At 36.6% G+C, this 15,160-nt stretch overlaps 1 protein-coding gene across 1 annotated transcript; it reads right to left on the bottom strand.

Moving 5' to 3' along the window:
• Positions 1-8,735: 8,735 nt before the first annotated feature.
• On the bottom strand, positions 8,736-13,503 carry pasha (microprocessor complex subunit partner of drosha). The gene is made up of 4 exons (XM_088241783.1): positions 13,369-13,503; positions 11,917-12,119; positions 10,568-10,825; positions 8,736-10,413 (listed from the first exon to the last, which is right to left on the bottom strand). Exons 1-4 carry the CDS (start codon positions 13,460-13,462, stop codon positions 10,132-10,134), a joined length of 837 nt encoding a protein of 278 aa, XP_088097909.1. The 5' UTR covers positions 13,463-13,503; the 3' UTR covers positions 8,736-10,131.
• Positions 13,504-15,160: the final 1,657 nt, after the last annotated feature.

Raw genomic sequence — 15,160 nt, 5'->3', positions numbered from 1 at the left:
TTATATTTAATTTACTGAGTGGCTTAATTGATGTACCATCGTTACTGGAACAATTGGCATTCGATGTTCCAATCCGCCAGTTGCGAAATAATGATGTGCTGTGCCTCGATCAACACAGTACAAACTATGGCTTGCACGCGCTAATGTCCCGATTGTGTCGTATTGCAAACTCGAGACAAGATCTAGACTTTTTTAGTGTAAGTCTTTATAGATTTAAAAAATCACTAAGATAGACCGGATTTTGTCTGGGGTAGTATTTTTTTTTGTCCTAGCTTTAATTTAATTTAGTTTTATTTTATTTTATTAGTATCTGTATTTATTATAAGAAATTGTATTTTCCATTGTTAGAATGGACTGCATAAGTCCGTCAATTAAATAAATGTGTGATCACAAATTGACAATAATGCAGTGAGGGGTTTAATGAAAGCTTTCAAAGATTCTTTGTTTTGTTATTTCCACGGCTTGATTGTAAAGAAATATTGAATTTTCGATTAGTTTTTAATTAGAAACTGAAGAAAGACACAAGTCTTTATAAACAGTTTCGGGAAATGGGTGGGTGCGTTCATTGTAATATAATTAATCAGAATTAATCGACGATAATTTTGACGTTGACCTTATTTACGTGGCCACTTAAACCAACCAACGACAGATCACAGGCCCTGTAAATGCCTAGACTTCCATATTCCCTTCTCTTAAACATTTTCCATCTCTGTTGTTATTTGTTAAGCCATTTAGTTGTAAATATGAAAATTTTTAGATCTTATTTCGACAGCATTCAGCCTATTTTCATCCCTATTTTTCCAAGTCCATACTTTGATCCCATACATCAAGGTCAGGACCGGAGCTCCGTTGTGAACTGCTAATTTTGCCTCTTTATTAATAATTTTATGTAAATTATTAAATTAAAATTAAACAAAAGACAAGAAAGCCAACAAAACACACTTTTCAAAAAATTAATCGGGCGACCTCAAAATTGTGATTTTATATATTGAATCCCGATTCAGAACAAATTGATTCCGTATTTAATGATTTAAATTGACGTAAATTTTTTTTTGTTTTATAAACATCAGTGCGTAAGCTTAATACCATTTCGAACTAATATTTGGTATAAATTATACAAAAAATTGTTTTGTGGCTTACAATTCATATGTAGAAACGTCAGAGTAATAAAAAAAAATCACATAACACTTAAGTAACATATTCACATTAGCCTTTTTATTAACAATTGAGTTTTTAGATCACATATTATAAAAATACTTTTAATCCGTTTTATTTTGGTCAATTTTTTTCACAAATATTACTTCGCTACATAACTTACTAATAATATTAATACAGGGTTTTCCAATAAGAGGTTTCATTTTGAATAGCCCACTATTTGGGCAGCTGTCACTTTTGAAGCTGACACATCTCTTGACATTTGACAAGTAAAAACGACGCCGTTACTAATAATGGAACGATACACGCTTCAACAACGCATTGAAATTGTTAAAATTCACTACAAAAATGGTGAAAATTTTGCAGTCACAGTTCGCAAAACTAAAGCACTTTTGGGTCGTCGTGAAGCACCTTCTCGGCCGGCAATAGTGAAACTGGTGAAAAAATTTGAGCTGTCGGGACAAGTTGGTGATGTGAAGAATCGAAACCATGTGCATCGCTCAAGAACAACTGAGAATATTGCTGCTGTAGCCCGTAGTATTGACGAAAACCCAATCTGTCGGTTCCTCATCGATCTTTGGAATTAGGCATTCCACAAACGACATTACACCGTATTTTGCATAAAAACTTAGGTCTTAAGGCTTTTCAAGTTCAGTTAACACGAGAACTCAAGCCGGCCGATCACCAGCAACGTCGTATCTCCGCTGATTGGCTCCTTGAAATGCATAAAAATGATCCGGATTTTCATTGAAAAATCATCTTCAGTGATGAGGCTCATTTTCATCTCGGAGGCTACGTTAATAAGCAGAGAATTGTCGAGTTTGGGGCTCGGAAAATCCAAGAATGATCGTTCAAAAGTCTCTCCATCCTCAACGTGTCACTGTTTGGTGCGGTTTTTGGGCTGGCGATGTTATTGGACCTTACTTATTCGAAATTGAGGCTGGTGCGAATGTTACGGGGAATGGATTGCGCTACCGAGCTTTGATTAATGATTTTTTATGGTCGGAATTGGAAGATATTGACGTTTATTTTCAACAAGACGGCGCTACGTGCCACACAAGCAACGAAACCATCGCAATTTTGCAAGAAAAGTTTCCTAACCGTGTTATCTCTCAAAGAGGTGATCACAATTGGCCACCGAGATCTTGTGATTTAACACCTTTAGACTTTTTTCTTTGGGGGACAGTGAAAGATAAGGTCTATGCCAATGCTTCACAATCATGGATTCTAAACCCTGTCACATCCGAAACCACGATGATCAGTATGGGCAAGAAGACATATTAGCATATTATATTTAGAACAAAGATTTTAAAAAAAAAAAAAAATGTTAAAAAAAAACAAATGGTTGCTTACATCTGCAGGGGAGAAGCGAGGGGGGCGTGGCCGCGCCGTATGTGGTGTATCAGACTCCCCCCTCTCCTTCTTCGTTTCTCCCCTGCAGAAGTAAGCAACCATTTGCTTTTTTTATATATTTTTTTTTTAAAAAAATATTTGTTCTGAAAATTTATTTTAATGTGCCAATATGTCTTCTTGCTCATACTGTTCATCGTGGTTTTGGATGTGACAGGGTTTAATGAACACCCTGTATTTACAGAGATGTAGAAGTTATTAGATGCAATGTGTACTGGCTACACATCACCGAGAACGGAAAAATTTAAATCAGACAATGATAAATCATAAATGGAAATATGACTTCCATATTCCCTAATATTTCCTTCATCTCGTTGAGATATCCGTCTATATAAAAGTTACTAACAAAGCTTGATTTATTGAGATAGTCAGTGTAAAAATTAGAACAGTAAATTGTACTATGATGATTTTCAAAAATGTATAAAAAAATATATAAAAATACATATCAATAAAAATTAACTATTAATTTGTATTTTTTTTGGTGATCCCGTGTAAGTTGGATTTGTTCCGACGTTTCGGCTACCATTGCGGGAGCCATCGTGGGTAAACCGTGTTTTGTAGAAAAAAAAAAATGTTTATGTACTAGTAATTTGTGCCGTATCGCAGTCAGCAGCAGGCACGTTCCGTGTCATTTTTGTAGCGTGCAGTGCCGGGAACCTGGCTCCTGCAATGGTGGCCGAAAAGTCGGAATGAATCCAACTTACTCAGGATGACCCAAAAAAGATACGTATTGATAACAGTGGCCGTGAAAATCTACGCACCCATTAAAAATGACCTACTTTAGAATGACAGACTCAAGTGAACACGTGTTTAGAATAGCCAATTTATTATGTTTTGTGGTAAATTTCCGGTATTCGGATAGCCGTGTTTAGCGTGTTTTAAAAGGTATGGGGTTTTCTTTTTAAATGTCAAAAAAACTCACCGATATGAACTCACGACATCGCGGGCAGTGATAAACATCCTCATTGGCCATATAAACATATAGAAATGTACATTTTATTATTCTGCACGGATTATTTTCTAGTATTTGATCCGTAGATTTAATAATATTTGCCGCGCTACAATTTCTAACTTATCACAGGAGTACAAAGTTGGCTATTTAAGAATTAATTCACAATCACTTAAGATCTAAATGACTTCTGAATGAACGAGAATCAATAATTAGTAAGAAACGTCACAGCTTGGTGAATACCTAAAATAGCAATAGCTTGGGTATGAAAACAAACAATTTCATCTAATATATTCACACCACTTGCATATTACGACCAAACATACATATTTAAGAAAATAGAAAGATTCAAGTCTGGTACTTGATGAACTGCTCGCGAATTGTTCGCAGGGAGAACTTATTTTAGAACAATACCATCCAAAACTTACTGGTGTAATTGTAGTGACTTAGTTAGACATAAAATTGGGACCTACATACTTATGTATGTTAAGAAATATTTTATTAAGTTCTTTTGTTTTTCAAAAAAATAAACAAATTGCCTTATTAATTATTAATTGAGGCAGACAGATGCAAATCCAGAATTTGATGAAATGACATTTAGATTTTCGTATCCAGTTTATGATCATGTCCATTGATTTTGAAGATATGTAAGTCTTATAATGAAAGAACCAATATATTAAGATGCTAAAAATACAAATTAATGTTATACATTATTAGAAATCACTTAGAGAAAGTAGATTCTTTAGGCTTGAGTTGAACATTCGACGTTTGGATTTGCATCCGTCTGCCTCAGAGGTACAAATATGCTTAAATCATTTTTATCTAACCAAGGTGAAAATATGATGAAGTTCAGTGCTATAGGAAATTGGATATAGAAATGTTTTATTACAAGCGGTGAAAATTAGACTATTTCATTGCACAGCCAAATTTCTCAAAAATGTATTCAAACAATTCATTTAAAAAAATTAACAACTTTGAAACGTCACAGGTTCAGGTGAACAATAACCAATCAACTGTTGCATTGTTGTGTGCTTTGATAGATTTCTGTTTTCGGGATAGCCACGTTTTTCAACATTCAGGGGTGCAATTACGAATCTTCTCTATCCCAAAAAATTTTTGGCTAATAGTCCTTAAAATATAGCTTGATTAGAATGACAGTTGTCAGCAAAAGTTAGGACATAACTTTATAGTGACATTTAAGGAGTGATTTATATTGACACACAAAAAATAATTCGTATCTGGCATGTTAATTTATTTTTTTAATACAATGCTTGACATATAAATCAACATTATTATAAATATAAAATCAGCTTTAAAAAAAAACCAACTTAAATAAACCTAATTATTAACGACGTTCTTACAAGGTTACATCGTTTTGCAAAAACATTAGAGATGGGACAAATTGATCGAATGAAACAATAATTCATTTGATGTTGTTCATGAAAAAAGTGTAAATGTCTTCTTTTTTGGTGAATAATTGTCTTATTTTTTGGTGAATAATTGTCTTAAACACACTAGAATAGGCTTGTTTTTGCGTTTTTATATCAATTTTCGGAAACAGAGTTTCATATTTGCATGAAAAAACTGACCAAATCGATTTGATCGGTACATGATCAGTGATCAGTAATTTCCCATCACTATTGACATTAGTTTGGCAGCTGTCATTTTAATCGTGCTAAATTTTAAGGACTTTAGTTTAAGTCTGTTAAAAAATATTTTTTTATTTTTTAAACCACTGATCTTCCTCGTTATTTCAATAAAGATACAGGGTCATCACATACCATCGTGCGGGTAAATATTTTAACACATCAAACCAACACTCCAGCAAAGCGGTTTCAGACTGAAATATCTGTACAGTAAATGTCTATCCCACAACAGTCATCCGATTTAAAAACCGCTGGAATAATTTCTTAAAGATAATATGATGTAAACAGATTAATTTAAAAGCGTTTGGCCATACATAAAATCACAGCACAAAGTGCAATTAAAATTTCCATACTGAATCTTACGATCTTCTGGCTTTGTATGCACACAAAGATGTTCAGGATATCGTTTGGAAATAGAATAACGAAAAACGTCTGTTTAGAAGCTCTTGACTTTTTGATGAAACCAGCAGCATCTTTTAATACAGTAAAACCTATTTTTTTGTTCCTCAATCTTACGTTTTTCCACTGGGGTGGCAATTATAATTTTGCACGGGTATTATTTGACTGAATCGTTAATCCGTGTTAAATTTTGAGGGGAAATAAAAGGTGCGTTTGCGCGATGATGGCAGAAACGGAAAAGAACAGTATGCGGCCAAACAAACTACAGCAGACAAAAATCCTACCTTTAGGAAGACATGAAAGAGAATCAGGAACAGGAATCCGGATGCTATCTCCAAGTCCTGGCTTTTGGGTAGTTTTTTTCCTTTTTGGTGAACACAGCACATTCACTATAGTTATTTGCAAATGGTGAATAATATCAAGGAAAATGAAAAAATGTGTAAATTGTCTCAAACTAAATTTAAAGTAGGTTCAGTGTAATTGACCATTTTGTTTAAGTGTCTTATTTTTACATTTTACTAAATTGTGACATGCGGTTGACGCATGTTTAGAAAAAATTAAGTCTTACATCAATAAATAACGATGCAGAAAGTAAAAAAATTTGGCAATAGAAATATTATTTGAAGTTATAAAAATAATATGGAAGGAAGATAGTTTCAGTCAAAGAAAATCAAATCATAAAAGTGTGAAACAGTTTTGCCGCGATGTAAATGACAGTTGAAATTCTGTGGTGCGATACTAAAAAAAGTGATGAAATTAATTTTTTATTTTTTTAAATTCAATAAAGAAAACCACATTGTGGTATTGATTGAAAAAATACCAAATATTCTTAATGAAATCACAGGTAAATATGAATAATCCCCAATTATGACCGTTTTTACAATTTTTCTGCAGTTTTTCATTTCCTCACTTTAGCGTTTACCTCAGTTTAACACTTTTTTTCGCTGCTCCCTTGAAAAACATAAAACAGGGGTTTTACTGTATATTGTTAGGACAGGCAGCTTCTGACCAAAAACAGTGACGGTGCATTTTTTTTTTAATTTTCTCAACTTATATAAAAGTACCGTATGATCAGCTATATTCATAATATATCTGTGGCTTGGATCTAAAAGTGTCAGTCATAAATCGCAATAATAATAATATTAAAAATCTGACATTGTTAACGATCAAAAATAATATGTGCAATGGCAGCCGCTAATGCTGAATCCGCTATTGTTTTTGTTTGCATACTGTTTTATACGCACTAACATTATACGCAACTAAAACACCTAAATTCTTACTAATATTGTCGGAACGCATGTTCAAAGTGACATTTATTTATTTAATGAACGCCCAGAGGTCTCTTACAATGCACAGTTAAAAGTACATAGTGTTATAAAAAGAAAATCATAACTATTACACTAAGCGCGTAATTATTAAAAAAAAAAAAAGGAAATAAAGCAAAGATGAGAACACATTAAAAAGGGGAGAATTGAGGGGATGGCCATTCGATGGATAGGATAGCTAATTTGATAGCAGCAGGAGTGGTGTGGAGCGAGTCCAACAGCTCAGCATAATTATTAGCTACATACAAACAAACAAACCATCACGCCGTTTCCCCGTAGGGGTAGGCAGAGAGGATAGAACGCCATAACACTCTATATTGGCATACAGACCTCGCTTCCTTTACATTCATACATCTTTTCATGCACGCACGCCGATTATTCCTACTTTTGACACGTCCATCTTCAAGTATTTGATGGACTTGATCGTGCCATGTCTTTCTCGATCTTCCTCGTTTTCTGCATCCATCAACATTTGCATAGTAGATCCTTTTAGCCGTTCTTTCGCTGTCCATTTGCTCTACATGACCAAACCAACGCAGCACCCCTTTCTTGATTCTGTCAATAATGCATGTCTCAGCCTTATACACTTCACGGATCTCGACATTTGTGCACCTATCATGCATCGTTTTACCACACATTCGCCTGAGGGATCGCATTTCGACAGCATTCAACCTACTTGATACTGATCTCACATTTAGTTATATTTTCATCCCTTTCAAAAACCATCACTTTCTGTTTATCAACATTCATAAGCAAATCGCTTTTCTTGCATACATCGTAGACTTTTGTTACCAAGAATTGAAGGTCTTCTTTGCTGCTAGCAAGAAGCACGGCATCATCCGCATACAGAAGACAGTTAACAGTTATACAACTCATTTTTGCTCCCATTCTTAAATCTTTCAGTTCTTTCATACAGTTATCGATGTATATGTTGAACAACCATGGTGACATTACACATCCCTGTTTGACTCCTTTCGGAATATTAAACCACGATGTGAATGACCCATTCACCTTCACACATGCTGTGCTGTCCTTATACAGTGACGCAATAGCCCTTGTCAGGTTACCATTTACTCCATACTCCGATAAAACCTTCCACAATTTCTCTGTGTCAACTCTATCAAATGCCTTTTGCAGATCGACAAATGCGCAGAAAGGTTTCTGGTGTTTAGCCAGAAACTTTTCTGTCATATTTTGCAGAGCAAATATTTAATCCATACATACTCTTCCATTCATAAATCCCCTTTGTATATCCCAAACTCTATCTTTAGTCACTTTTCTTACTCTCTCAATCAGTATTCTGCCATAAATCTTTCCAACGGCGCTCAAAAGGCTGATAGCTCTATAGTTTCCGCAGTCCACCCTAGAGCCTTTTCCCTTGTATAGAGGCATAACAACAGCTCTCCTCCAATCAGGGGGAGTGTATTTCTCCTCCAAACATAGGTTAAAGAGCTTATGTAGCCATACAAAAATTATTTCTCCACCCGCCTTTATAAACTCTGTGGCAATGTTATCCATAACCTTGCGCTTTCCCATTCTTCATATACTTAGCAGCATTTTTAATTTCTTCCATACTTATCTCTTTCGCATCGTCATCTGCATTTATGTTTACTTGAGAAGGTGGTGCCCTGGCTATATTTCCGTGTGCGTTTCGTACACCTCCTCAAAATATTCCTTCCCTCTCGTTTTAATTCCACTATCATTCGTCACCATTTTTCCATCGTTTCCTATTACTGCTGTCATACATCCACTATCCTTACTTTTTTGGGAATTTTTAACTGCTTTCCAGAATATTTTTATATTTTCTTGGAATTTTTTTGCCATTTTTATTCCCTCACTTTCTTTCAGTAATTTTTTTCTTTCACACACACCTTGTTTTACTCTTTTCTTACATTCAATATATGCACTTTTTAATGCGACATACTTACTGGTATCTGTTTGACTGTCAACAAGTTTAACCATGCTCTCTTCTTTTCTTGAACGAGCTTTTTTTATTTACATAAATACATAAATTAGCTACATAAATTAGTTAATAAAAGGAACTATATTTTTTGTGCCGGCACTGTCACTACATAGTCTTCTCCCTCCGATGCACAGCTACTAAACAAAGTCTATCTCACTCGAGCCACGATTTTACCAGATTTGGTATTTTTCACACAAATTCAGAGAAAAAGCTCGTGGAAAACAGAATATGCACAGTGACAATTGCACATGCGTCGACAAGAGATCTTTTGGTGCTAGTATTGAGTATAATGCTATCCCTGTTTCATTATATTATACAGTTTTACTATGAATTATTAATTTATTTACATATATTTTTACTTGGCAATGCACTGCACTCATGCACGTACTAAGGAACCGCCTCTGACTGTCAGACATGATCTTTTTAATTCATTCACTGCCGTGCTCACATTCATCTGTGAGCGCCATGACAGCACTACTACGCGGTACTTACAGCATATATTTTTATATATATGCCCAATGGGCATTTTTAAGGACATATTTATGCATAGAAAATGACTATAAAGGAAAGTAGAAAGACACAATGGTATATTGAAGACTTGGTGGGAGAGCGGTGTTTATAATTGAATTTGATTCAGTGATCGTTTGAAAGAAGACAACTTGTTGTCAAAGAAATCAAGACTGGTTTGTTTGTTGGCAGACCTAAAAATTCTGGGCATAGGGGAATGAAAACCATAGTTAGTATGGGTCATCGGTATGAAAGAGTAAGTTTTGTCTGAGGTTTCTAGTTGGGATATTTAGTTTTATCGAGCTCAGTAGTTCAGGCGCATCTAAGAGGGAGTTGAGAATTTTAAATAGGACTAGGTCAGATTTATTTTAATAATATATGTGAGTAATTTACTATCAAAAAGGTTCTTAGCTTCAGTATTCATCAAGTACAGAGTCTATGTATTTATAGTCACAAACAAAATAAGTGTTTAATCCTATAAATAAAATATGTCAATTTTCAACGCGGAGAAAGGGCTAGCAAAAAACCACAGACAGAAAATCTCAAACATGAATATTTTGATAAATCATAAGAACGCAAATATTTATTATAAAAAAAAGTGGTAGTAAATACCCAATTAAAATGTTATTAAATGCACTGCCAGTATTTTTGGTCAGGAGCCACCCGTGGCTCATATATTATATTGTACAAAAGTTAAAACAAATAAAAGTTGCAGCTGGTTTCATCAAAAGAGAACATTTTTTCCACTAAGGGAAGGGCCTACGTTTGGCAGCTGAACTAGAAGTCGACGTTATTCAGGTTTGACCCCGAGTGCGTGGGAAGGTCTTCCTTGACGACCAGCGTGCCGATGGGCGTGACCTCGGTGTCCTTGTCGAGGAGCTTGGTCATCTCGGCCCGGAGCTTTTCGAGGATGGCGTAGTTGGGCTGGTTGATGGCCGCCTTGGACTGCAGCAGGGTGATCTCCTGCTCCTCGAGCTTCTTCTCCTTGAAGCTCTTGACGGAACGCGTGCCGTACAGACGGAGCAGCGAGCCCCAGGAGGTTATGTTCGGATGAAGAGCCTGGAATTACGAGAGGTGTCTCACTACGATCTTTTTTTGCTCTTTCCCCAACTGGGGCATTCTAGCCAGTGTCGAATAGAATATAAATAGGATATAGAATAATAAACATGCCATGAGCCCAGTAAATGTCTAAATTTCCATTTTCCTTTTTTACCTGCAGAATAGCCTGCGAGGCCTGCTGCTTGCCGTCCCTCTTGTTCTTGCACACCACGGTGGCGGTGTGCTTGCCCACGGTCATGGTGAACTGGTTTCGGCGGTGCTGCAGGGTGCTGATCTCGTACTTGATCTCCCGGTCGCCGATGCCGAAGTTCCTCGCGAGGCAGGTCTGAAGAACATTGTGCGGCGACGGCTCCATGGTCTTGGCGCAGAAGTCGGCCACCCGGGGGTCCTCGATTGTTATGTCGTCGAAGAACTGAGAACGATTGTTAAATACTTTTAATACAATATTTTTAATTTTTCGTTTTTGTTATTTAATGTTACCGAATGGAAATATGGAAGTCTAGGCATTTACAGGGCTAATAACCCGTCATCGGCTGGTTTAAGTGGTCACTTTACACACTGAGTAAATTGATTCAGCCGGATGAATCTCATCCGCATGATAAAGGTTTCAACTCCATTACTTCACAAAGGTCAACAGATGAAAGAGTTGAGGAATGTGGATGTTTAAACATGGGCAGAATGGTGAATGTTACACAGTGTGTCAAGTGGCCACTTAAACCAGCCAATGACAGATCATAAGCCCTGTAATTGCCTTGACTTTCCTATTACTCTCCCAAAAATGATTTCCCTCTCTGAAACTCTTCAAGATGTCCCTCACCTGTTGATGCATTGCCCCTTTTTCAGCTTTCAGAGACAACGGCTGGAGGCGCAATGCAGAAGCCAGGATGAAGAACTATGCGACATCCCATCGGTGATAGGTAATAAAGAACTCACACGAGAGGTAGTATCATACATGGTCAATATAGTGCAGGCAATTGGTAAAATAAACCAAAGTAGGGAACAAAATGCCGAACACTCCTCTAGTGGAACGGAAGGCCTGTTGACTACTGCCAACAGGCTGGCTTCTCTTGAAGAGTTTTAAGTGGTTTTTTCTCCACGTGAGCAAGATCATGCGCGAAAGAAAATATGCTCTTCTACAGCTAATCATGATGGGGAAGATCGAGGGAAACCGTGGAGTTGGAAAGCGGCAGATGTCCTGGCTGAGAAACATCCGCAATTGGACGGGAGTGCGCGGGGATAAGGCGCTGTTCCAGTTGGCACAGGACCGGAATGCTTACTCTAGAGTGATCGCCAACGTCGGGGAGACGGCACAGATAGAAGAATTGCAGAAAAACCTATTATTTTCAATATAAACCTTGTTTATCATAGCAAGGTAAATAATAACGTAGCTGCCATATAAAAAAAATTAAATAAAACCTCTTCATTGCCTTAAAATGTGTCAAATTGGAGATTGGAGTACACAAAATATAACATTTAGTTATTTTATAATTATTGATATCTTACAGCTAGGTCTCTGTCATTGCTGCGGCTGGCCGTGCCGTTGATTTTGTTGTCCTGTAAGATCTTCTCTCGCATCTCGGGAATGAGGATCTCGATGGCCGCCTTGGCTGCCGCAGACTTGGCCTGGCGCTTGGACGTCCCGTACCCGATGCCGTAGCGCATCCCGTTGATGGAAACCGTTGCCGAGTACGGTGTGGCTCCGTTCTCTAAACTCGGAGCCAAAATTACAGTGTGGCTAAATTAGTAGGTGCACAAAAAAATATTTACAGTAAATGGTGGAGAAAAGAACTGAGCTAAGCTATTTCATGATTTAGTAATAAAATAACTTCATCTCTCCGTCATAGTACCAGGATTTATTCAGGATATCCGTCTACGTAAGATCACAATACCACGTATGAGCCAGAAAAATCCTAACATGTTTTTTTGGCATTTTCAATTGAATGGGACAAGCCAGATTGATTGGTACATTTGAATTTCGAAATTGAACAATAGGCTAATGAATCCTCCCTACTAAAGAAGCAAAGCATTACCGCATATATCCCAAAATCCCATACAACGGATGAGACGTACTCGATTTGCGTAAAAGCAATTTAGCAAAGAAGCCATATTATGTAACTACCAGTTTAACTGCCACAATCAACTTCATATAGACACATACGATAGTAAAAATATTATTTTTTTGCGAAATTTCAAGGTTTTTTTGTTCCTCCTGAACATTTTGAGAAATGGTTCATCCGCAGTATAAAACTTACAAATTTAAAAAGAATTATTTAAATTTAAAAAGATTTATTTATTTCATTAAATATATTGACAATTTCTTAGTATATTAATGGAGGACGCCCATGCACACACCAAAAAAAATATTTACACTGAAGACACGCGTACACGGGCAACCCCCGGCGCTTTATAGGGGGTACATTCTGTAATAAAGTCAGTTCGCTCCAAACACTTGAGTTGTGTGTTGAATTCTACGCCTCCGCCCCCTCGATCGCCGCTCTGCACCAACAGGACCCGTTGGAAAGTCCTTTTCAGGACTATTGAGGTTGACTTAGCGTTCAGTGCTCTCTCGGTGCGCTGGGCTCCTAGGCCTCCCGTTTACGCCTATTGAGAGGAACCAGGGAGACAAAGCCACCACCCCCCCCCGTAGCATTTCGGTTACAATTTACAATTATTATTCATTATAGGCAGGCAGCCTTTACTGATGCGCCTATATCTTGTGTCTGCGTTCTTCTTCCTTCAAAAAAGCATCCTAACGGTTTTTGAACTGGTTGACCGAAAGGGAACGGACAACTAGACTTGACAATGTATTCCGGTCTGAAACTACCCTGCTGGAAAAGGAAGTTTTTTTTGGGATTGTGGTGGAATTGGGGATGATAGAGTATTAGTAAAAAATAAATATCATAACAGGGTAAACACGCCATGTATCAATTTAGTAAAATAAGATAATTAGCTCACCGAGTTCCTTGAACTCGTAGGTCGGCTGTTTCTTCAGCGCTCGCTGCACGTACTCGTGCAGAATGCACACGTAGCTCTTCCCGCTCGGGTTCATGAGGCACTCCTTACGGGCGCTCTTCACGCCCGCCCCCAGAACACCTGCGCACACAGATGATCCTGCATTATTCCCCCGTGCAGGTTACACAGACAACAATAGACATAATCAGAATAGAGAATAATGACGGTATCATCATTCTTGTATCCACATCTAACGATGTATAGATAACACAGTTAGGTGAAAAAAATACACAGAATATATATTTTAGAATACATTTAAAAAAATCTTTATTTATTCCTCAATATTATTGCGTGCTTCCACTTTCCATTTTGTTGTATCCTAACTCAACACATGTCTCTTGGCCTCACATGTAAGGGTTAGGTTAGGTTAGGTTGTTTTTATTTTTTTGTAATATGTATCTTTGTATGAATAAATAAATGAATAAAAAAAATTATAAATAAATATTGTCCCCTTTTAAGTAATCACCATCGGATATTTATGCCAGCGTTTTTCTCCAATCCTCGAAACTTTTCTGGAATGCGCTTTTTGTGATATGAGGATATTAGAAGCAAACTTAATAATCTCCATTGAAAGAGTTACTGAGATATTTGTGAAAAACTTTGAAAAAAGAATTGTGAGATTTGTAATTACGCTTCACCAACTCAATGGAGAATGCTAAGTTTGCGGTGTAATTGAAATCTGTTTTTGCAAGATTTAGAGACAGTTTTGAATTACGCTATTATTTAGGTAGGTAGATGTGTTTATGAGCAGTTTATTTATTTATTTATTTATATACGGCATTTCTGCCATTTACATATATGTGACATAAAGAGTGCTCAAAAATAAAAATATTTTTAAAAAATCGAGTACGAAATATTAATATACTCGTACTGTACACATTATGAATTACTTGAAATACATATATATTTTAAAGAAATTATACAATAACAAAATACATTAATCAATCAAATTATAACTATTCCAACCCAATCTTCTGAAGATGATTTGCTCTTTTTCATAAAAATATGTTGGTCACTTTATTTTTTAAGTTAGGCAGAGATAAACTAAATATATCAAAATGTGATGTTATGTTATGTTGGCATCAATAACTAATTTTCCGTTTTTGGTGGAGATTTCTCAATTTGCTTCTAGTACCCTCATAATATGGTCTTTAGATTTGGTCTTTATTTCCTCTGTGGCCAAGAAACGTCGTCTTTTCATAGTACTCTTCAGCTTCGGGAACAGTAAAAGGCCCCCAGAGGGCCGAGTCCAGTGAATACGGTGGCTGACGTATTAAAGGTACACGGAAGCAGATCCTAAACATTCGGAAGCTGATTAAAAAGTGCTGTGAGTTTGATGGGCCAATGTAACTGTGTTTTATTGACTAGGCAAAGGCCTTTGACTGTGCATGTTGGCAACGTTTGTTTGAGATCATGCTAGAGATGGGTGTACCACAGCATCTCACATTACTGGTGAAAAATTTATATATGGATGGATCAGCAAGAGTAAGGATGGAGAATGCACTGTCAGCTCCATTTAAAGCAGAAAGAGGTGTGCGTCAAGGTTGCATCTTGTCACTAAAACTCTTCAACCTTTACGGTGAATATATTATGAGAAGAGCGCTGGATATGTAGAATGGTGGTGTCAAAGTGGGAGTGTCAAATGGTCATCAATACTGGAAGAGCTTCATATTACAATTCGTCTATCAGTGGTGTGTTTGAGAAGGATACTGTCTTTTTTTAAACATATTGCTAG

Source organism: Micrasema longulum, unplaced genomic scaffold (assembly GCF_059751315.1).
Source record: "Micrasema longulum isolate JH-2025_06_02 unplaced genomic scaffold, ASM5975131v1 h1tg003075l, whole genome shotgun sequence".
Lineage (NCBI taxonomy): Eukaryota > Metazoa > Arthropoda > Insecta > Trichoptera > Brachycentridae > Micrasema > Micrasema longulum.
This window is presented reverse-complemented; position numbering and strand designations above follow the sequence as displayed.

Excerpts from the sequence above, each read along its gene's own strand:
- pasha (XM_088241783.1), bottom strand. The coding sequence starts at position 13,462 with ATGAACCCGAGCGGGAAGAGCTACGTGTGCATTCTGCACGAGTACGTG. Across the intron at positions 12,120-13,368 it reads CTACGAGTTCAAGGAACTCG|AGAACGGAGCCACACCGTAC; the intron begins GTGAGCTAATTA and ends CTCCGAGTTTAG. Across the intron at positions 10,414-10,567 it reads CCTCGCAGGCTATTCTGCAG|GCTCTTCATCCGAACATAAC; the intron begins GTAAAAAAGGAA and ends TCGTAATTCCAG.